Source organism: Balaenoptera borealis, assembly GCF_965194805.1.
Source record: "Balaenoptera borealis genome assembly, chromosome: 11".
Classification (NCBI taxonomy): domain Eukaryota; kingdom Metazoa; phylum Chordata; class Mammalia; order Artiodactyla; family Balaenopteridae; genus Balaenoptera; species Balaenoptera borealis.
In genome coordinates, this window is record NC_138868.1 from 81,001,344 (window position 1) to 81,026,405 (window position 25,062).

At 36.2% G+C, this 25,062-nt stretch overlaps 1 protein-coding gene across 2 annotated transcripts in view; it reads left to right on the top strand.

The window, feature by feature from the left end:
- DYNC2H1 (dynein cytoplasmic 2 heavy chain 1) overlaps nt 1–15,473 on the top strand; it is a 365,046-nt gene extending 349,573 nt beyond the window's left edge. For both annotated transcript variants that reach the window (XM_082339858.1, XM_082339859.1), the window contains one exon: nt 6,426–15,473. In XM_082339858.1, the coding sequence (XP_082195984.1) occupies nt 6,426–6,584 (159 nt within the window). In that variant the 3' untranslated portion in view covers nt 6,585–15,473. The remainder of the gene's footprint in view (nt 1–6,425) is intronic.
- The last annotated feature ends 9,589 nt before the right edge of the window (nt 15,474–25,062 follow it).

The following is a 25,062-nucleotide window of genomic DNA, read 5'->3' on the forward strand; positions in this document are numbered from 1 at the left end:
ACCATCGTACAGAAAAACCCAAACGAACTTTTTGGCCAACCCAATATTTTATGACGTGAAAATTATCTGAAATTCAAATTCCAGTGTCCATAAAGAAAGTTTTGTTTGGAAAACAGCTATGCCCATTTATGTAGATGCTTTCAGATTACTATAGCAGAGTTGAGGATATAGTTGTATCCACGACCATATAGCCCATAAAATATTTACTATCTGACACCTTACAGAAAAGTTTGCTGACTCTGTATAAACTATCAAACTCTCCAACTTCTGCTTGAGTTAAGCACTATTTTTGTTCAAGAAATCATTTTTTTAGGGCAACTGTAGCTGTTTTTAGTAAGTTTTACAGAATTTGGTGGGGGGCATCAGCATTTTAACGCATTTTTACCAAGAGGAAAGGAACCAGCATAAAATCGAAGGAAGCGGAGTTAGAGTCTGTCATACAGAGTGAAGTAAGTCAGAAAGAGAAAAACAAATACAGTATGCTAACACATATATATGGAATCTAAGGGAAAAAAAAAAGGTCATGAAGAACCTAGTGGCAAGACGGGAATAAAGACACAGACCTACTAGAGAATGGACTTGAGGATATGAGGAGGGGGAGGGGTGAGATGTGACAGGGTGAGAGAGTGGCATGGACGTATATACTCTACCAAATGTAAAATAGATAGCTAGTGGGAAGCAGCCGCATAGCACAGGAAGATCAGCTCGGTGCTTTGTGACCACCTAGAGGTGTGGGATAGGGAGGGTGGGAGGGAGGGAGATGCAAGAGGGAAGAGATATGGGACCATATGTATATGTATAACTGATTCACTTTGTTATAAAGCAGAAACTAACACACCATTGTAAAGCAATTATACTCCAATAAAGATGTTTAAAAAAAAATCGAAGGAAGCATCAACATCAATTTATATAAACAAGTAAAAAGAATTACTTTTGCCACTTACAGCTACTTTATTGCAGAAAGTTCAGAATCCTTTGATAAGCTTAGATAAAATAATGGAGTTCAGAACTTTGGTGACTGATTCCTTTTAGGCCAGAAGAAGGTTTTTCCACAAATTATTTCGATAATATTATCTGACCCCTAAAAGTCCTGAATAGCTTTATTTCAGCAGAAACATGCCAGACAACTCAGACATTTGCACAGCATTGCTAGGAGGTACATAGCACCTACATTTTTTTAAAGAGCATTTTAGGTTGCAGAAGACTGAAGAACTTTGAGATTTTTTAATACATGGTAATACTTTAATAAAGGATATGAACAACAAATTCTAAGGCTTTTATTGAGGGGAGGGGGAGGTTTACCATTGCTTCTATTATAAATGTAATATACTTTGCCAGTTAACAAAATTAGAATTATGAATGCTCAAGAATTAAAAGGAAGTAAAATGCTGGTGCTAATATTTTCCTAGTGTGTCTGTTTACCATTATCTATGTGCAGGAAGTTAATATACCTACACTCACACTGTTCATTTATGCGTTCATTCATTCATGATGCAGATTCTTAAGGTTCTTCAAGTTCCAGTTCAGTACTAGTGGTTAAATTAATATAGGTACAATAAGATTTCCCTAGAGGATTTTACCCAAAAAAGCATTCACTTTCTCCAAAGCACTTCCTAAAAAGTGTTTGACACTACATTATTCCATAATGGTTCTCTGAAAAATTGTTCAGTATACAAATTTAAATTTGGAAATTCATGATGTATTTGAGAATATTAAAAACTCTGAGAACTCCCAAAATTTACTTAACACGCAACCCTTTTCATGCACCTACACCCCACCCTCCATCTGGATCTATGTTCCACATAACATAGTTTGAGAAACACTTTGTGAGGTAGATCAGTCTTAGATAATGTCCTGTTCTGACATTCCACAGGAAGTCAGGTTGCCTTTGTTCTATTTGTCCAATAAAGAGTGTTACTTCAGATTTATCAGCCCCACAGTAACATAGAACATAGCCTGGACCAGCCTGAACCCCACAGGCCTACACCTTCCAACAGTTGCCACAACTGACAGTACAACTTCAGAAACAATTTCATTCTCAGGGAAATTATGACTATATAACGATTACACAAGCCACTCACAGTAACAGTCTTCTTTACGTTAAAGTATTTTCACCATGTATATGAAATGATATATGCTGATAACTCTGCCTTGTATGCACTCTGGTTTAAATATAATAAATATTTAATTAATGTCTTTTCTATGTGACAGTTTTTTTTCTTAAGAACTTACTATGAGAGCAATGTTGTTAGCATTGTATTATTGAAAAATAGAGGGAAGTATTTCTCTACCAAAATAGAGTAGCTAGACATTCTTGACAGAACAAAGTCTTTCAAAATATTCATTGTTGGCAAGTTGTTTTGTTTCCTGTTTTGAGATAGTTATTTTTTCCAGGGTTGCATTACTAATAATGCCACTTTTACTTACATGAAACCTCTGATGTCCTAACATCTTCTTTTCTAAAAAAAAGTAACTGTTCACTGACTTGGTTCATAAACATTCAGAAAGAATGTGTTAGAATAAGTTAGTTGGACTTTATGCATAAATATATTTCTGATGAGAATAATATTTTGGTTTGCCCTCGTGTGTTTTATTATAATGAAATTTGAGTTGATATCAGCCAAATAGTTAACATAATTAACCTGGATAATTTGGGGCTTTTTTGTTTTCTGGTGTTGTTTTATTTTGTTATTTTCTTTGGTTTGTTGGCTAAGTGATACCAAATATCACCATTTGCCTTTTAAACGTCTTTTTTCACATATTAGCATATTGCCTTCTATTTATAGTACACGTATACTTTTAAGCCACTTTCCATGGGGCATGGGCATGAACATGAGTAATCATAATATATAGCTTTTTAATTACTTAATTTTAATAATGTCAAACTAATTTGTTTACATATAAAATAATTGAATTATTTGAAGTTTTCCTAATATATCTCTTTTTTGCATTAACTGAGCACTTAGTGTATTTATTAATAGTTATTAATAAAATTTTAGTTTCATCCAAATATTTCAGCCCAGCACGGTCTGTGCTTTGTCTGTTAAGATAAACATATTAAAGAGGGAATTGTGGCATAAGAATTTAATTCAGTTAAACAATATAAAGTTTCTGTCTGCATAAGGTATTGTGTTAAGTGTGAGAATGCCCAAGTACTTAGCTCTATTACTTTGATCATTTATTTATTGGTGACATAAGGGCAAGTCCATTTAACTTTTTTTACAGGAGGTTGTAACATTTACCATTTATGAGATTTTAAGCAATGACAAGTAAAATTTTAAGAAGCAACTGTGGTACTTCGCTTTTAAAACACTGTACATTTTGCTGGAAAGATTTGTACCCTCACTTTAAAACAAACAAAAAGCCTACAACCAAAAGCAAGTTTGGAAGGGTTTGGAAATATATACAAAAACTGGTAAATTGATAGTGAATATGCAAAGAATCAACTTTGCATTACTCTTAAATTCCTAATTTAAAGAGAAAATTGCTTGGCATTAAAATGAAGAGATATAGAGAAAATCTTCTGAATAGAAAGGAATAGCATTATAAAACATTTCAATGTGATGTTTTCATTTTTGACCTTAGAAGTTATGGGAAGCAAAGCAAATATAGGGTGGCAGAGGAAGATAATTTAAGACCTTTTCTAGGATTATAGACATTCATAGATTCAGGTCATTTCAGTTCAACAAATAGGTAATGTTTGTCTGCTCTTTGCTGAAGAATTTAAAGGCAATACCAAAAGAAAGCCTACACTAGGTTATTAACTTTAGGAATGGCTAAGGAGTTATGAAAATTACAGGAATTTGTGAATCCTAAAGCTTTGCCATTTAAGCAGAATTGGAGAAGAGGGAAGAGATTAGGCAGTGACTAATAATGGTTGAAAGTTCTCTTTACTCCAAATTCTGTATTTTTCTGAGGCCCAACTCAGGATTCATTCTCTCCATTAATCCTTGTTAGGTTAACATATCCCAGAGTAGTAGTTTATTCTGATTTTCTTTAAAATACTCATTTTGCCAAAAATTATATTCCAAATATTTGATGTATATGTTGTTTCTTAAACTAAATTTTAAGCTTCAAAGAAGATTATTATTTTCTCTATTTGGATATATATTGAAATGCTTTGCTTTTATAATTCTAGGTACAATATTAGCACATAAATGCTGTTAAATGAATGGATGAGTAACTGACAGAATCATCAATGCAAACATAGAGGCAAATTAGAAACATTCAGGGCAGATGGTCTTCTTATCTATTTGGGTAATGATTCTTCATAAAGAATGAATTTTCTCATATGTCAATCAGGTTACAATTTAGGAATTTTAGAAATGAGTGAGTTTTCAAAGGGACTTAACTGATTTATATCAAGGACTTAGAAAAGTTAGAACATTATTTTCGTGTTGGGGGGGTAGAGAAAAGGATTGGAAAAGACAATCAAAATTCCATATAATGCCCACTTAGACTTAAAAATAGAATGCTTTAAATTTCTTCATGAAGGAAAAAAGAAATATTTTTATTTCTCTCTATCCTAGCACCATCCATGACCTGTAGTAGATGGTAAAAAGCTGGGACTTTTTTTCTAATTGATTTGAGAATTAGTAGGAATTAAAGAAAAGTTATGCATATGTAGTCCTTATGTGAATAAATAATGCTTTGTATTTGAACTCCTTAATAATACATCATTGGATTCACCCAATATCCCATTAGGTGGACCAGTGTTGTTTATGTTCCTTTTATGATGGGGAAACAGATGCTCAGAGAGTAATCTACTCTCTAGGGTCAGGAGCTCCTAAACAAGCTAATGCCAAATTTTTTTTTTTCAATTGTACTACCTATGGCAACTTTGCCACTTGCTTAACTAGGTTACCATGATAAATTCTTCATGGGTTTCTGATTTGTCACTTGTAAAATTCTAGAATGAGTCTAACTTTTCTCTTAAGTTTCATTCTAACTCTAAAAACGAATCCATTAGTTGAATAAGATTATATAAATTCAATAAAAACATGAATCCTAAATTTGAATTGGAATTACCATTATGAACTTCTGATGTTTTTCTTTAAAAAAATACATATTTCTAAGCTTCAGTCACTGAAAAATCCTAGAAGGAGAATGATAGATCATTCCTAGCACCCAGATTATGATCTCTAGTACCATTTCTCATTAAAGGAACCAAGGATCCTCAGAGTAATGACTAATTTTTGATTTCTGGGACAGCAAATATACAAGATGAACTTACAACATCTTGACATACTAGAAGGTAAGAAAGCTACTGAAGACTACTAGGGACATATCAAAACAAAAACAAAAACCCTCAGGAGCCAGCCTAATGAGTTCCCACTGCACAAAGATTGACATTTTGAACACCAATAAGATAGTAATTGCATTGCATTGAAGCACATTGAACATGTTTAAATCCACCAGTTCATAATGATACTTAAAAAAATAGAGGGTGCTCATTGATCACCTTTACAGTATGCTAGGGAACAAATGCATTATTTTAAAAACATGTAAATAAAGGGAAATTAGATAGCATTTATTCCAGCCTTTCCTATATGAACTGTACCTCATGGTAATCAAATGATTGATAACTGGAAGTTCCTCTTTATAGATTTGTTTCTGCCTGGAAATGAAGGGATGTAGAATTAGATTATCATTTTGTAATCTTAAATATAACTAATGATCATCAATGGCTCCTAATAGCTAAAAAGAGACAGCAGACTTTATATGCCTCTTGATTGAAGTATACACTACTACCTAAGCAGTGTTTTTACCAGAAATTGAATCTGAATCTGAACTCACCTCCAGACCCACTTTACAAGAATACAGGGAACAGAAGAACATGACACCATGGGAATGTAGCCAACAAAAGTCAGAATGTGGGAAACTCTTTGGTATAGTTCTTTAGCAAACAATTACAAGGAATAAAGGAGAAAAAATAAATTTAAGAGAATTAGGAGACATAACAAACCTCAAAGTGTGGGCTCTATTTGAATTGTGATTCTTACAAAAAAATCTTTTAAAAATTATGGGATAATGGCATAATGGTTATAAGATGATATTAAGGAATTATTGTTAATATTTTTATGTGATATAGTATTTTGATTATATTTTTATATTTTATTTATAGACATATATTTAAATACTTATAGATGCAATTTTATAATGTGTAGGATTTGATTCAAAATACTCTATTATTTGGGGCTGAGGGAGGTTATAAATGAAATACAGTTGGCCATGAGCTGATAATAGTTGCAGCTGAATGATGTGGATTTACTATGCTAGTCTTTATTTAAAACATTTCATAATAAAATGTTAAATATATTTTATTATTTGGGAAGATTTTGTGTTTGTATCTTTGGTTATCTAATGATCTGTTGCAACACAGTATATTGCTGTATTTTAAAACAAAATTAATTCTTTTTAAACAGGGCGCATATGGTCCATATTCCCCTGATGAGTGCATATCTTTGCCTGTTTACACGAGTGCTGAAAGGGATCGTGTGGTGATCAATATCGACATTCCATGTGGGGGCAGCCAAGATCAGTGGATTCAGTGTGGAGCAGCTCTATTTCTCAAAAATCAGTAGAACCTAATGACAATAAAAGCTGTCTTAGCCAAAAGAAACATTTATTATTTAAGCTTTAAATAAAATATGTGGTCAGTCCACATTTGAAGTGTTAGTTCAAAATATTAGCATGTAGTTGTCCTGTGTTGTTTATCTCATTGTGTTTTTATTTTAATGGGTAATGACAGCACCCTGTACCTTTTAAAGTAATAACTTAATGGAGTCAATGTTAAAATAGCATATTCCCTATATAATATTAAGTATTTCTGTGAGGCAGTTCACTTTTCCAGTGGCTCAAAAATTTAATGTTTTAGCTAAGAGTTTTTAAATAGTGTATTTAAGGAATCAGTAATAAATATTTTGGCTATTATTTCTGTATCATCATTATTTAATAAAATATAAGATATTATTAACATTTCAGTCTTCCATGGTTTTATATATATACATATATGTATATATATAATGTCTTTAGACATTGAAGGAAGTATTATATTTAAGTTAAAATATACAGCATCTCAAAGTAATGCAAAAGAAATGGGAAATAATAGCACAGAAACCAGGATAAGAATTTTACAAATAGAATAATTAAATGATGAAAAGGTTATAATTTCTCATGTATATGGCTTTCCCATGTGTTTCTATGAAACAGTAAAATTCTACAATGGCTGAAAGCTTAAATAAACAGCTAGAAAAGGGAAAAGCAGGGAAGAGTATTCAGGGAAGGTGTTTGTGGGCCATGTCTGGAAATGTTACACATCATTTATGTTTATATTCCATTAGAGAGAACTTAATCACATGGCTACACCTAATTTCTAGGGTGGTGGGAAATAGAGTCTAGCTGGGTGCTCATAGAAGGGGAGACTGGAGAGGCTAGCTAGCTCTCCTTGCCACATCCCCATGCAGAGGAGAAAGCTCATTCCTCAAATGCCTCCAGGACAAAGGCATAAAATGACTGAAAACTAGTACAGACACGTATGGCCTTTAATTGGTCTTCTGACTCCAAACCTTGTGCTTGTGAATTATAATACTTACAGAAAATAACATGATCCAGACATTAGCCAGATCCCAGGAATACAAGGATGAATAACATACTATCTCTGCTCTTGAGAGATTTAAGAGCTGATAGGACAGTGAAAGGTAAAAATAATATCACTGTAAATTCTGTGATATTAATATTGCTATACAAGCTTTTCTTTTGGTTACTATTTTTTTATTGAGGATATAATACATAAAAAGAAAATATATATATAGAAAAAAATTACAGTACAGTGAAATCCATTATATGGCACACCAGCAAAGGGCTATAGAATTCCAGAGGATGGTGTAACTAATTCTACTTGCTATATGTGTTGTTTAATCAAAGCTTGGCTAATTAACTTTTTCTTTCTTTCTCTTTCTTCTTTTTTTTTTTTCTTGGGAAACTTACTTTGAAAATTTGTTATAAAGGATAACAAACACATTTATTGGTCTTCCAAAATGAACAAATATTAACATGCTGTGGTGTTTACTTTAGATTTTTTCAAGAAATTTTAAAATTTTTAAATAATTTCAAAACCAGTTGAAGCCCTTCATGTTCCCTTCTGCAGCCCCATTTTCATCTTTACCATTTCAGAGGCACCCACTAACATGTATTTGTTGTGTACACAGGCCATTAGTATTATGGCAAAATGTTTGACCAAAAACAGTATAGGAGAGTTTTTTTTCAGTCAGTGGGAACTCCAAGGAAACTACCTAAAACTTTAGAAGAACACACTATCTGAGATTCTCAATCAGTAGAAGCAACAAACAATAGTTTTAGATTCCCAGGGCCCACAAGTGGTGGAATGGCCCAATCAGGACAGGGATTTTCAAAATAAAAACCTCAGCAAACCAAGAATAGAAGGGAACTTATTTTCATGGATGGTGGATATCTAGGAACAAAAACCTATAACAAAAATCATTCTTAATGGGGAAACAGAAGCATTCTCTGCTTATCACTTCTATTCAACATTGTTCAGAGATCCTAACCATCACAGAATGACAAGAAAAACAAAAGCAAAAGCAAATAAGAGAAAAATATGTTCAGGAGGAAGACATTAGTACTCCCTCCCTCCCTCCCATCAGCCCTTTGTTCATCTTTAATTTTTGCAATCTTTAACACATGCATATACAAAACTAAAAGTTTAAGAGCAGAAACTGTGAGCTTAACTGTGTTAAGCATTTCTCAAGAATTCTTTGGAGGTTTTATTTTTTATTCTGAGACTTTCTGCTGTAACTTCTGAAAGAGAGGTGGAGACTGATGTAAGAAAACAGAAATGACAAAATCACTCCAGACACTTGAAACAGCTTTTTCCATTTGATTTCCATTCACTCATTTCCATTTGTCAAAATAAAGTGTGGATGAGTTATCACTTCCCACCTATCTCCTCAGAAAAGCGTGAGTACAAAGGAGTCCAACCAGTAAGGCAACTCCAGAGCACATCCAGGGCAAGACTGCAGTGGGCCCTGGGGACACACAGGAAAAATAGACAATGAAGTATATTAGACTCAAAATCAGCCATCTTATCCCTTGTTTTTGGCCCACTTACACATTAAGCATCTTGAGAGCAAGACGTGTACTTTTCATGCTTTTATTTCTGGTATTTGTTTACATTGGAGCGCAATAGATATTTGTTGAATCAATGACTAAAACTGCTTTCAGATGACTTAATCATTGGATTTGTCTCCAAATTATTTTAGATTGTTCCCAAAATCAAACCCACACTCAATGTGTATTTCCCATTATTAAGGATAGTTGAAGACTATCCAAAGGTCCTTAAGGAAATCTGAAAGAGAAGTTCCAAAAATATCTGAGCAAGGGTAGCCTCATTTTTCCTATGTGATAATCATGAAGAAGACAACTACTTTGGATGTGTAGTCTTAAATCAAAATTTTTTGGAAATGAAAAGGATGATAGAGACTTGCTGGATTTATGTTTATGTTGTTTTACTTTTGCTTTGTAGTCCTACCTTCCTAAATGCTTTACTGTTCCTTGTGAACTTGAGATTTTCAACTTAACATTGCAGCTAGGAGGAAATTAATTATCGAAGTTTCATGAGTGAGATGGATTTTATGAGGGACACCAGAGAATCTATGCTGTAAGGAGTAGAGGTAAACCTGTCAGGGTCCAAAAGCTCAAACCAGTTCTCCTCAGTTTATCTGAAGCCCTTCCAAATGTTAATACTGGAAACCTCTCACTGAAAAAATGAACATTTTCAAATAGTTAAATCATTGGTAGAAGCACAGGAAAAATAAACCCAAGCTGAGGGGGAAAAAAAGCCTGTTGAGAATAAATGTCTCTACCTGTGTTAATATTTTCCATACATGTAGACATAACAATCAGCATTTTTTCTTTTTTACAAAAGAGAAGGGAAAAACAAGTATCAACCAAAGTACTGTGTTGTAAGTCTCATTACTTCTGATTATTCTATGCCTAATCTATCCTTCCCCCCTCCTTTCCAGTTCCTAAGAACCATTTCAAAAGCAATTAAATCAATAGAAACTTAATAAGGTAAAAACAGAGATAGGAAGGTGGATGGACAGATGATCTTTGATATCTCCTTGTTTTAGAAGTGGACTAGTTATTCATTAGCAAAGTAAGGGTAAAGAACAAAACATAAAGTTTGTGTTTTATGGAAAGCTCACAAGGGAATGAAGATACCAATTTAACCACACAAAAAATAATGGAATCAGATCATAGCCTAAATATAAATTTTGAATATTTATTAAAGTCAATGACACCCATGTGATTTTGGAAGCTAGCTTTATTTCTATTTGAAATAACAAATGGTTATTCAAATAGGAATTTATTTGAACAGATCTAGTTCTGCTGTAGTAGTTATATCCTTAACAATGCTGCGGCTGCTAACTGGTTTGTAATTTTAAGCACAACTCTTTTCACGTTAGAAACTGCTACTTATCATTCTCCCCTATTGCCATGATAATACAATGTTTAACTTGGTACTCAGAATAAAAACTACAATTCCTCGTTTCCCTTATATTCAAGTGTAGCCATGTGACTCACTTCTGCCCAAAAGATTGTGAACGCAAATATCATATGGCAGCTTCCAGGAGCCCTCCTTATAGGACATGATCAATATGTCATTTTCCCTCTTCATCTCTTCCTCTATTCTGCCTGGCACAGGGACACTACCATCTTGAGACGTGTTTATAGCCACAAAGGGCAGAGCAACAACATGGAAGGAATCTGGTTCTCTTATTGGAGCATAGATGTCGCCCCTGAACCATTTAACTCTGACTTCATTTACTTCATTTATACAAGAGAGATTACAAGCCCTAGATGAGATATAAAAAAGCCACTTGGCCAGTGGCAAGGACAACTAGAACGGGACAGACTGCCCTCAGACAGTCCCTCCAAAGACAAGGACTAGACTCAGATATTCAAACTGAACTGAGAACCTTGAGCTGGAAGCACTTACAACCTGTCATCTCTGACTGAGGCAGGTCCCATCTGGGTAGGCAACAGCTGTAAACAAAACTGTCTTTCCAGAGACACCAGGGGTACCTTTGGGACTGCACTCCTTATGTGGAATTCAGGCATTAACCTGCCTCTCTCTCAAAAGCACTTGTACCTTTGACCACTTTTTGGGTGGCCATAGGAGAGCTGCAAGTATATAAAGACGCACCACCAGTAGGTCATTTTATTCCTCAGACAATTGCAGCCCTTTTTCCAAAATGAGTCTACCTTTGGTTACTTGGTGTAGGATAACTGCTTCATTATATATGCTCCTTGGGGACAGTTTTCCCTGTAAGGGGAGTCATCCAATTAAATAAGGTGGTAGGAAATGCGTTCTTGACTTCAGCTGTAGTGATCAATGACATCATCTCAGCCCTAGAAGGCATTCAGATCAGCCTCAACTCACCGTCCAATGGTGGTTTATCTCTGGAATAAATTCTATTTGGTTATTAATTATATGATAATTTAAAAAGAAATGCTTGTAATGGTAGTAAAAAAAGATATAGAATATACAGTGTAATTTTTTAAAGATTTTTTTGATGACCATTTTTAAAGTCTTTATTACAATATTGCTTCTTTTTTATGTTTTGGCTTTTTGGCCACAAAGCATGTGGGATCCTAGCTCCCCAACCAGAGATCAAACCCACACCCCCTGCATTGGAAGACAAAGTCTCAACCACTGGACCGCCAGGGAAGTCCCCAGTGTAATTTAATGTGTAAATATATATATATGGCATATCTCTGATTTAAGAGAGAGTTATTTAAAAATATTAAATAATGATTATCTCTGAGTAGAATGATGAATGATAGGTAATTTTTGCTTTACACTGGGTATATTTTTACATTTTTCAAATGTTCTGAGAATGTATTACTTTCATAATTAAAGCAAAATACTAGTTTTTTTTTAATTAAAGAAAATAAGAAATAAAAATGTAAACTTGAAAAAAACAATGTGTAAATGTTAGCTTTTCACATTCTGAGATAATTCCTTTCAGAGTCCCTTTATTTGCAAGCTTTCTAGTCTATTTATAGTATGGATTATTATAGAACTTAATTTACTCAACTTTTTATAATCTCAAGGGTTCATTGGGATTTGTATATAATTGGTATTTGATTAAATTATTTTAGATCAAAGATGGCATTTCTACCTTGGCATATAGCTGCAATCAGATATATATGTAATTTTGAAGTTTAATATCTGTAATAATGAGAGAAGTGGTGAGTCAAGGTAAAGTTTAACTGAAGTCAATTTAAAGGCTTATATTTAATTACAGGGTGGCAAGAGCCCTGGACATGGAGTTAAGACACCAGGCTGCCAGTCTTAAGCTGACCCCATAACGTTTGCCAAGGTATCATCTGATCCCTCTGAGCTTAGGTTTCTTCATCTATGAGATGTGGATCACTATTCCCATTTCAAAGTGTGATTTGAAGAGCAAATGAAATGTCATGTGATAACATTGTATGAACTAGTATAAATTTAAATTTAAGGTATTGTTATGTTGAGACTGAATGTGAATTTAAATGCTAAGATAAATTATATCACAGTTTTATATAAAACATTAATTCACTACTTAGAAATAACAAGCTGAGAATGATCTGATCATAATATTCTCAAGTTTTACACTATCTGGTTTATTTGTTATTATGTTTCCAGTGTTAAAAGTCCATTTTGTTTTCACAAGATGAACCACAGTTTAATCAGAACACTGTCATTTGTAGCATTTTGTTCAAAACCAGCAGTCTGTATATGGCCAATGTATAATAACAATAATAACTAAGGCTTAGATAACACTGATTACATGCTAGGCACTGCTCCAAGTGATTGACAGATGATAGAAAAATAGATAGAAAGATAGATAGATAATTATATTAATTTATTCATTTATGATGTCCATTTTACTAATGAGAAAAATAAGGCCAGGTTGAGTGACGTGCTCACCCCTGCCCTAGCCCCTTCACTTTCCCTTTATTGACAGAGGTCTTTCTGTTCAGAAAAGTTTCTCCATACATCTTAGCATCTCTGGCATAGACATATATGGCTTAATTCCAGCCCTGATTGGCCAGATGTAAAAACAAAAAGAGAATGAAGAAGAGAATGAAGTGGAAGGCAAAGAATCGTGTTAGTATTGCTTTGTCTACAGAAAAGCCACCTCAAATTCATTCGACGAGGGTGGTGCCGATATATGGGATTGCTGAGAGTAGATTTGTGATGACATTTGTGCCTCAGAATGATATTTGTCCTCAGGGTAGGACATTGCCTATGAATGCGGTGGCTATGACTATAAGTAGTAGGATAATTCCAATGTTTCATGTTTCCTGAAAGGCGTAGGATCCATAGTATAGCCCGCATCCTACGTGGGCATAAAGGCAGATAAAAAATATGGAAGCTCCTTTTGCGTGTATATATTGAATGATTCAGCCATAATTGATGTCTCAGCAGATGTGTGTTATGGATGAGAAGGCAGTTGTTGTGTCTGGTGTGTAGTGTATTGCTAGGAATAGGCCTGTTAGGATTTGTAGGGTTAGGCAGATGCTTAATAAGGAGCCAAAATTTCATCATGATGAGATATTTGATGGGGTAGGGAGGTCAATGAATGTGTTGTTGAGGATTTTTATTAGTGGGTGTGTTTTTCAGGTGTTGGTCATTGGTGTTCTTGTAGTTGAATGACAACAATGATTTTTCATGTCATTGGTCAGGGTTGAAGTCCATGTGAGAATAATGATGACATATACTGTATTTATTTTAAGTATTATTTTTGTGATTAGTTTTGTGGGATTTTCTTCAAAACCTTCACCTATTTATGGGGGTCTAGGGTTGATTGTGGGTGGTGGTGTTGGGTGTGGGATTGTGTTCAATTTTGATGGTTCATTTCTGGGTCTAATGGTATTTTTGATCTATTTAGGGGGGATATTGGTTGTGTTTGGTTATACAACGGCTATAGCCACTGAACAATATCCTGAGGTTTGGGTTTCTAATAAGGTTGTATTAGGGACATTTATTTTACAGTTGGTAGTAGAGTTTTTAATGGTATTTTATATTTTGAAGGATGAGGTTGTGGAAATTGTGTTTAAGTTTAATGGGCTGGGAGATTGGGTTATTTACGATACTGGTGACTGGATTTTTTAGTGAGGAGGCTATGGGGATTGTGGCATTATACAACTATGGTACTTGATTGGTGATTGTTACGGGCTGGTCATTATTTATTGGTGTTGTGGTTATTATGGAGATTACTTGGGGTAATTAAATAGGAGTATACTCAGGGTGATGGTAATGAGGAATGATAGAAAATATAGTTTAATAAGGCCTTTTTGGTTTGAGACTAGTGTGGAGGATTTTAGTTGAATGTAGGCTGTAGTCTTTGGTAGGATAGTTTCTAGTCAGATTAAGTCTAGTAAGGAGGTTGCTAATTTTTGGCTTATTGATAGGTTTAGATGGCGAGGTAGGCAGTATGTGATGGTGGGGAAATATCCTAAGGGAGTGGAGAATTTAGAGGAGTTTGAGGGGTGAGTATATTTTAAGTTTTGTGTGTTAAGGTTGATTTTGAATGCTAGCACGAAGCCCAGAGCTGTTACTGCAAGGGCAGTTAATTTTAAGTATAAAGGTATAGTTATTAGGGGGATAGTTGTTGGAGGAATGCTGTTGGAGATGAGGAAGCCAGCGAAAATACTTCTGATTAATAGGCGTTTGATGGAGTTAACTAAGAGTGGGTTGTTTTAATTGATAGGAGCTGAAGGAGAGAAGCGGGGCTGTCCTAGTAGTGCAAAGAAGATAATGCGAGTGCTATAGATGGCTGTGAGGGAGGTAGCGGTTAGAGTTATTAATAGGGCTCAGGAGTTGGTATAAGACGTGGTGGCGGTCTCGATAATTAGGTCTTTAGAGTAAAACCTGGTGAGAAAAGGTATTCCTGTTAGCGCTAGGCATCCAATGATAAGGGTTGTTGCAGTGAAGGGTAAGGTCTTGAATAAGCCTCCTATGTTTCGAATGTCCTGCTTGTTGTTTAGATTGTGAATAATGGATCCAGAGCATATGATACTATGGCTTTAAAGAAAGTGTGTGTGCAAATATGTAAAAATGCTAGATGAGGTTGGTTGACACCGATTGTTACTATCATTAGACCTAATTGGCTTGAGGTAGAGAAGGTGATAATTTTTTTAATGTCGTTTTGGGTAAGAGCACATATGGCTGTGAACAGGGTGGTAAGGGCTCCTAGGCAGAGTGTTATTGTTTGAATGAGTTTGTTGTTTTCTGTTAAAGGGTAAAATCGGATAAGTAGGAAAATTCCCGCTACAACTATTGTGCTTGAGTGGAGTAGGGCCGAGACTGGGGTAGGACCTTCTATTGCTGAGGGGAGCCAGGGGTGAAGTCCAAATTGGCCTGATTTTCCAGCTGCAGCTAGTACGAGTCCTGTGAGAGGGAGGTTTAATGGGTTTCGGTCGAGTATGAAAATTTGTTGCAGGTCTCATGCATTTGTGTTAGATAAAATCCATGCCATTGATATAATGAATCCGACATCTCCGATGCAGTTATATAAGATTGCTTGAAGAGCAGCTGTGTTTGCATCTGCTTGACCATGTCATCATCTGATGAGCAGGAAAGATATGATTCCAATACCCCTTCTCATCCAATAAAAAGTTGGAAGAGGTTGTTGGCTGTAACAAGGATTAGTATGGTGATGAGGAAGAGGAGTAAATACTTGAAGAATTGGTTGATACAAGGATCTGAGTGTATATATCATATTGAGAATTCTATAATGGATCATGTGATGAACAATGCCACTGGTATGAATATAATTGAGAAATAATCTATTTTGAAGCTAAGTGTCAATTTAAGGGTTTGGACAGTAATTCAGTGTCAGTTTGAAATGAATATTTCTTGGCCTGTGTGAAGGAATATTATTGTTGGGATTAGACTGATAATGAAAGCACAGGAGACAGTATTTTTTACATATGATGGGTATTTATCATTTTTGTAGAAGTTTGTACTAGTTATCATGATTGGAGTACTTAGTACTAGTAATGTGATTAGGGTAAAAGAAGAGAATAGGTTTATTACTTTTATTTGCAGTTGCACCAATTTTTTGGTTCCTAAGACCAATGGATAACTACCATCCTTTAAAAGTTCGAAAAAGCCACACTATTAGGTATGGGGCATGAATTAGCAGTTCTTGCAATACTTTCTCAGTAAATAAGAAGTCTTAGTCTTCTGTTGCTAGATCCACAATCCAGTGTTTGTTTAAAACTATATTTACAGTATAGGGGACCAAAGATTATTTTGGTGTTTAGTGACAGGAGTAGAAGTGGAAGGATATGGAGGGCTATAAGGGCGTGTTCTCATGTAAAGGAGGGCATAATGTTATTGATATGGTGTGTATATTTGCCGCGTTGTGTTGTGATTAGTATATACATGGAGTATAGGGCTGTAATTACAATATTGGTTCCTATTAGGGTAATAGTGAGATTTGACCATGAGAAAGTTGATATAACTACGAACAGTTCTCCGATCAGATTAATGGTAGAGGGTAGGGCCAGGTTTGTTAGGCTTGATAATAGTCACCAAATGGCTATTAGTGGGAGAAGAATTTAAAGGCCTCGGGCTAAGATTATGGTTCAGCTATGGACTCGCTCGTAATTTGAGCTTGCTGGGCAAAATAATATAGACGACGTGAGGCCATGAGCAATTATTAGGGCAGTAGCCCCTATATAACTTCAAGGGGTTTGAATGAGGATAGCTGCAATACCGAGTGCCATATGGCTGACTGAGGAGTAGGCGATGAGTGATTTTAGGTCTGTTTGAAATAGACAAATAGAGCTAGTTATGATTATCCCTCATAAGGAAAGCATAAGGAAAGGGTATGCTATATACTCTGTTAGGGGATTAAGTACTGACATGATTCATAGCATGCCGTAGCCTCCGAGTTTTAGTAGTACGGCTGCAAGGACTATGGAGCCTGCGATGGGAGCTTCTACGTGTGTTTTGCGTAGTCAAATGTGGAGGCCATAGAGGGGCATTTTTACTATAAAAGCTATCATGCAGGCCAATCATATAAAGACGTTGGACCAGGAGTTGGATACTGGTTGGGTTCAATATTGAAGTACTAGGAAATTTAGGGATCCCATGATGTTTTTTATATATGTTAATGCCACTAGTAATGGGAGTGACCCAGCTAATGTGCAGAATAGAAAGTAGAGTCCTGCGTTAAGTCATTCTGTTTGGTTACCCCAACGGGTAATGGTAATAAGGGTAGGGACTAGTGTGGCTTCAAATATAATGTAAAATAGTATTAGCTCTGTGGCAGTGAATGTTATGATTAGAAGTGTTTGTAACATGATTAGTATTGTGATGTAAAGTTTTTTTCGGATTAGTTGTTCTTTGAGTAAGTGGGATTGACTAGCTATTAATATTAGGGGGAGGAGTCATATTGTTAGGATTAGTAATGGTGTGGAGAGGGAATCCGAGAAGAATGTTAATGAGTAGTTGAGGCTCTTGTCGCTGAATTGGTTAAGAAGTAGGCTTGTAAGGCTAATTAATAGGCTGTGGGTTGTGGAGTTAATTCAGATTATATTGTTTTTTGATAGTCGAGTTAGAGGTATTAGTATGATTGTGGGAATAATAAATTTTAGCATTGGAGAAGGTTGAAGTTTAATATGTAATTGGTCCCATATGTGTTTGATACTATTACTAATAGGGCTAATCCGAGAGCTGCTTCGCAGGCTACGAATACCAGTAGGATGATTGGTATTATGCTGGCTAAGGTGAAATGTGAGTTTAAGATTGTTGGGGCTGCTAGGATAAATGGTGATAATATCATGCCCTCTAAGCAAAGTAGTGAGGATATTAGGTGGGACCGGCATATCAGTAAACCTATAAGGGATATAGTGAAAGCCATGATAATGTTTATATGTACTAGGGACACTTGGTAGTTATGAGTTTAACCATAATCTAATGAGTCGAAATCACTTGTTTTATTTTTAACTAAATACCGTCTTCAGCTCACTCCAACCCCTTTTGAGTTCATTCATAGGCCAGGCTGATTGCTAATAATGAAATTAAAAATAGGGCTATGATAAGTAGCATTTTTAGGTTGTTTGTTTGGGTTGCTCAGGGGAGGGGTAGTAGGAGGGCAATTTCTAGGTCGAAAAGAAGGAAGGTGATTGATACTAGGAAAAATTTTATAGAAAAGGGTAAGCGGGCGGATCCTATAGGGTCAAATCCGCACTCGTAGGGGCTTGTTTTTTCTGCATAGATGTTTAGTTGAGGAAGTCAGAAGGCAATAAGTATGAGTAATGAGGCTAGTATTGTGTTTGTTAATGAGGTCAGTATTAGGTTTATTGTTCTTTTTCGGGGTGTACCTAAACTAGCTGATTGGAAGTCAGTTGTACTAATTAATACTAAAAGGACTATGAGCCTCATCAATAAATAGATATGTAAAGAAATAGTCATACAACATCTACAAAAGGTCAATGTCAAGCAGCAGCTTCGAAGCTGAAGTGGTGGTTGGATGTGAAGTGGAATTTTAGTTGGCATAGGAAACAAACAATAAGAAAGGTAGATCCAATAATTACATGCAGTCCATGAAATCCTGTGGCTATGAAGAAAGTTGATCCATAGACTCCATCTGAGATTGTAAAAGGGGCTTCATAATACTCTGATGCTTGTAGTAGTGTAAAATAAATACCAAGAGCAATGGTAATGAAAAGGGCTTGGAGTATATTTGCGATTTCCTTCTATAAGGCTATGATGGGCTCAGGTAATGGATACGCCAGAGGCTAATAGCACAGAAGTGTTGAGGAGTGGTACTCTAGGGGGTTTAAGGGGTGAATGCCTGTTGGTGGTCAGCATCCGCCTAGTTCAGGAGTGGGGGGCGAAGCTTGAGTGGTAGAAGGCTCAAAAAAAGCTGGTAAAAAATAGGACTTCTGATACGATAAATAAGATTATTCTGTATCAAAGTCCCTTTTGGACGGTTGGTGTGTGGTGGCCTTGGAAAGTGCTTTCTCGAATGATGTCTCGTCATCATTGATATATTGTTAGAATATTAGTTAATAGGCCCAGTATTAGTAGAACTATTGAGTTGAAGTGGAATCACATGATTAGGCCTGACATTATGAGAAGTGCTGAAAGAGCTCCTGTGAGGGGTCAAGGACTAGGATTTACTATGTGATACGTGTGGGTTTGGTGGGTCACTATGTGTTGTTGTGCAGGTATAAGCTTACTAAGAGGGTAAATACATTAGGCTTGAATTATAGCGACAGCAAATTCGAGGATAGTGAATAGGGCAAGAATGATAAATGTAATGAGAGCTGTGAATGTGCTGGTGCTTATTAGCACAAGGGTTGTCTCCCCGATTAGATGTATTAGTAACTGGCCTGCCATAATATTGGCTGTTAGTTGTGCGGCCAGTGCTACTGGCTGGATGAATAGGCTAATAGTTTCGATAATTACTGGCATAGGGATGAGGAAAGTGGGTGTGCCTTGTGGTAAGAAGAGGGCTAGGGATGCTTTTGTTTTATTACAGAGGCCTGTAATCACGACACTGGCTCATAGAGGGATAGCCATTCCTACATTTATTGAGAGCTGTGTGGTGGGTGTAAATGAGTGGGGTAATAGTCCAAGGAGATTGGTTGAGCCAATAAATAGAATGAGCGATATAAGTATTAGTGACCAGGTTTGTCCCCTGTGGTTATGAATACCTATTATTTGTTTTGATGTGAGTTGAATTAATCACTGTTGAAGGGAGATTATGCAATTATTAATTAGTCATTTTGATGTTGGGAATAGAATGCTTGGGAATATAACGATCAGGATGACAACAGGGATGCCTATTATTACTGGGTTTATGAAAGGGGCAAATAGATTTTCATTCATACTCTTTCTCAAGGGGCATATTGTTTTTGTGTTTTAGTGAGTGTTGATTTTGGGTTGGGGTAGGAGATGTGCTTTGAGATTTTTAGTTGAAATATAATAAATAGTGTTAAAAATATAGATGAAATAGTAACAAATCATGTTGATATATCTAGTTGTGGCATGTCATCAAGGAAAGCTTTGGCTCTCAATCTTTAACTTAAAAGGCTAACGCTAATTTAGCTTCTTAATGAGTTTATAACATAGACACGGATCATTTCTCAAAGTATTTTAGGGGTACTAGCTCAAGAACAATTGGCATGAAGCTGTGATTTGAGCTACAGATCTCTGAACACTGTCCGTAGAACAAGCCTGATCGTGCTGATATTAAGAGTTGTTTGGTTTAGGCGCCCTGGGATTGCGTCTGTCTTTAGGCCCAAGGAGGGTATGGCTCATGAGTGTAGTATGTCTTCGGAGGAGATTAGTATTCGGATTGTTATCTCTATAGGTAAAATTACTCGGTTATCTACTTCTAGTAGTCGCAGTTCTCCTGGTTTTAGGTCTGGTGTTGGGATTATATAGGAATCAAAGTTCAGGTCTTTGTAGTCAGTGTACTCATAGCTTCAGTATCATTGGTGGCCTATAGTTTTTACAGTAAGAAATGGGCTGTTGATTTCATCTATCACATAAAGAATTCATAATGATGGCAGGGCAATTAAGATTAAGATAATGGCCGGGAGAATAGTTCAAATAGTCTCCACCTCTTGGGCATCTATTGTGTTGGTATGTGTTAACTTAGTTGTAAGTATTAGTGTAATGATATAGAGGACTAGGGAGCTAATTAGGAAAACAATTATTAGTGTGTGGTCGTGAAAATGTAGTAGTTCTTCTATGATGGGTGATGTTGCATCTTGAAAGCCTAGTTGGAAGGGATATGCCATGGAGATATACAAGATTTTCAATTGTAACTTAACTTCGACAAAGTTATATAAAGTTTTACTAATATCTCGTTCATGAAGAAAGACATAGTGGCTATGATGTTGGCTTGAAACTTATAGGAGAGGGTTTGATTCCTTCCTTTCTTGACTATTTTAGATTAATGTAGGTTGGTTCTTCAAATGTATGATATGATGGAGGACATTCTTAGTCACTCTAAATTTGTGGTAGTAAGGTCTACTGCTAATACTTCTTGTTTGGATGTGAATGCTTCTCACATAATGAAGACTATCAGTATAACTGCTGTTAATGAAATGAATGAGCCTATTGATGAGATAGTATTCCATGTTGTATAGGCATCTGGATAGTCAGAGTATCGTCAAGGTATGCCAGATAAGCCTAGGAAATGTTGTGGGAAGAAGGTTATGTTGATACCCATGCATATGATCACAAAGTGAATTTTTGCTCATGTTGAGTTGAGTGTATATCCTGAGAATAGTGGAAATCGGTGTACAAACCCTCCTATGATAGTGAAAACAGCTCCCATTGAGAGCATATAGTGAAAGTGTGTGACTACATAGTAGGTATCATGAAGGACAATGTCTAATGACAAATTAGCTAGGACAATACCTGTCAGTCCGCCGACTGTGAAAAGGAAGATGAAACCAAAGGCTCACATCAGGGCCAGTGATCATTTAATATTGCCTCTGTAGAGGGTTGCCAATCAGCTAAATACTTTTACCCCTGTAGAGATAGCAGTAGTTATAGTGGCTGATGTAAAGTATGCTCACATATCAACGTCCGTACCTACTGTGAATATATGATGGGCCCATACAATAAAACCAAAGAACCCAATTGATATTATAGCTCATACCATACCCATATATCCAAGAGGTTTTTTTTTTCCCGAGTAGTAAGTTACAATGTGTGAGATCATCCCAAACCCAGGTAGGATTAAAATGTATATTTCGGGGTGTCCAAAGAATCAAAATAAATGTTGATATAGGACTGGGTCTCCTCCTCCTGCAGGTTCAAAGAAAGTTGTATTCAGGTTTCGATCGGTTAATAGTATGGTAATTCCGGCTGCTAGGACAGGTAAGGATAATAGAAGTAATACCGCTGTGATTAGGACTGACCATATGAATAGTGGTGTTTGGTATTGGGTTATAGTGGGTGGTTTTATGTTGATAATAGTAGTGATAAAATTAATGGCCCAGAGAATTGAGGATACTCCTGCTAAATGTAGAGAGAAAATAGTACCGTCAACTGAAGCGCCTGCATGTGCTAAGTTTCCGGCTAAGGGTGGATACACAGTTCAGCCTGTGCCTGCACCGGCATTTATTACAAATGCGTGGGCTGTTACTACTACATTGTAAATTTGGTCGTCTCCGAGCAGTGTGCCAGGTTGGCCTAGTTCAGCGCGAATTAATAAGCTTAAGCCAGTGCCCACCATTCCGGCTCAGGCGCCAAATAGTAAATATAAGATGCCAATGTCTTTGTGGCTGGTTGAGAATAATCAGCGATTTATGAACATAGGTAAAATGGCCGAGAAGGCATTAGACTGTAAATCTAAAGACAGAGGTTGAGCCCTCTTTTTGCCAAGTCCTGTGGTGAATGATCATTTTGAATTGCAAATTCAAGGTAGCAGCTTCAACCCTACCGGGACTTCTCTCGCCTTTTTTTCTTGCGGCGGGAGAAGTAGATTGAAACCAGTTGATTAGGGTATTTAGCTGTTAACTAAAAGTTCGTGGGAAATGTATCCCTCCAATCTAGTGAGGATTTAGCTTAATTAAAGTGTTTGATTTGCATTCAACTGATGTAAGATATAGTCTTGCAGTATTTATTGAGCAGGAATTAAGTAAATTGTAGTTGCTCAGGGCTTTGAAGGCCCTTGGTCTGGTTTAACCTAAACTCCTATTCTAGGATTGACAGTATTGGTGTGAGAGGTAGAAGTATTGTGGATATTACGATTATGGTTTGTAAAAGGGTTATTTGTTTTGTGGAGTTGAATTGTTTGTAGAGGGGAATAAAGTTAGTGCTGTGGAGTATGTGAGCCGTATGTAGAAGTATAGGTTGAGTAGTGCTGTGATGGCCATGAGTGTGGGTAGAATAATGGTATTATTTTTTGTTGTCTCTTGAATGATCATTCACTTAGGCATGAATCCTGACAGTGGTGGGAGTCCCCCTACTGAGAGTAGAGTGAGTATGGTGAGGGTTGTGGTGACAGATGTTTTGTTTCATGTGTGTGATAGTGATAGTGTGGTGGTAGTTGAGCTTTGAGTAAATAGTATGAATATAGTGAGGGTTGTTATGATATAGTAGTAGGTTTAGGATGGTTATGGTTGGGTTATACAGTAAGATGCCTGTTATTCTTCCTATGTGGGCAATTGATGAGTAGGCCATTATTTTTCGGAGTTGTGTCTGGTTTAATCCACTTCAACCTCCGACTAGGATAGAAAGTATGGATAGGGCTAATATTAGATTTAGATTGATTGATGGTGCAATTTGATATAGGATTGACAGGGGTACAAGCTTTTGTCCTGTTAGTAGGATTAAGCCTGCTGTTAAAGGGATGCCTTGTGCTACTTCGGGCACTCAAAAGTGAAAGGGTGATAGTCCTGGTTTAATATCTAGTGATATTGTTATTATTATGCATGCTGTTGGGTTGAATAGCTTTGTGATGGTTCATTAGCCGGAGTGCAGTAGGTTAATGATGACTGATATTATAAGTAATATGGATGCAGTGGCCTGTGTTAGAAAATATTTAGTGGAGGCTTCTATAGCTCATGGATTAAAGTTTTTATTATGATAAGGATGATGGCTATTATATTTATTTCGAATCCAATTCAGGCTAGTAATCAGTGAGAGCTGGTAATTACGACTGTAGTTCCTAAAATGACAGTTGTTAGGATAATAATAAAGATAATGGGATTTATTAGTACGGGAAGGTTATAAACCAACATTTTCGGTGTATGGGCCCGATAGCTTGTTTAGCTGACCTTACTGTAGAATGTAGTGTAATGTGGTAGCATGAAGAACTTTGAATTCTTAAGGGTAGGTTCAATTCCTATGATTCTAGAAATAAGAGGGTTTAAACCTCTATTATTTACTCTATAAAAGTAACTCTTTTATCAGACATATTTCTTATGTTTGTGGAGGGATACTTGCTGTTATGATGGGTAGTGACACATGCCATATACATAGGGCTAGTGTTAGAGGTAGGAAGTTTTTTCAGAATAAGTGTATTAGTTGGTCATATCGAAATCGAGGGTAGGATGCTCAAATCCATAGGAAAGATGTTGTTAGTAGTAGTGTTTTAACAATGAGGTTAGTTGTGTACAGTTCTAGTGTCTAGGGGTTGTGGAATGCTCCTAGGAACAGAATTGTTGTGAATATATTTATTATAATGATGCTGGCATATTCTGCTAAGAAGAATATGACGAAGGGGCCTGCTGCGTATTCTACGTTGAAGCCGGATACGAGTTCGGATTCTCCTTCTGTTAAATCAAAAGGGGCTCGGTTGGTTTCTGCTAGGGTAGAGATGAATCATATTATAGCCAGTGGTCATGAGGGAGAAGATTAGTCATAGTTGTTCTTGTGTTGTGGTCAGGGTTGATAGGGTAAAGGATCCATTTATTAGGAGTACTGATAAGAGGATGATTGCTAATGTTACTTCATATGAGATTGTTTGTGCTACTGCTCGTAGGGCTCCAATTAATGCGTATTTTGAGTTGGAGGCTCAGCCAGATCATAGAATGGAGTATACAGCTAGGCTTGATATTGCTAATATGAATAACACTCCTAGGTTTATGTTGATGAGGGGGTATGGTATGGGTAGAGGGATTCATATTGTGAGGGCTAGGGTTAGGGCTAAGATAGGTGCGATGATGAATATGGAGGTGGAAGATGTGGCTGGTCGTAGGGGTTCCTTAGTGAATAGCTTGATTGCATTGGCAAAGGGTTGGAGTAGGCCATGGGGGCCTACAATGTTTGGCCCTTTTTGGAGTTGCATGTAGCCTAGGATTTTACGTTCTACTAGTGTCAGGAATGCTACGGCTAGGAGGATAGGGATGATGAGCATTAAAATGTTAATTATAAACATTTTGTTGGGGAGAGGGTTTGAACCTCTGAGTATAAAGGTTTAAGTCTTATGCAGTTACCGGGCTCTGCCACCCCAAAGAAACCCTGGTCTTGGGTGATTCGTTTGTGCTTGCTTATTAATTTAAGAT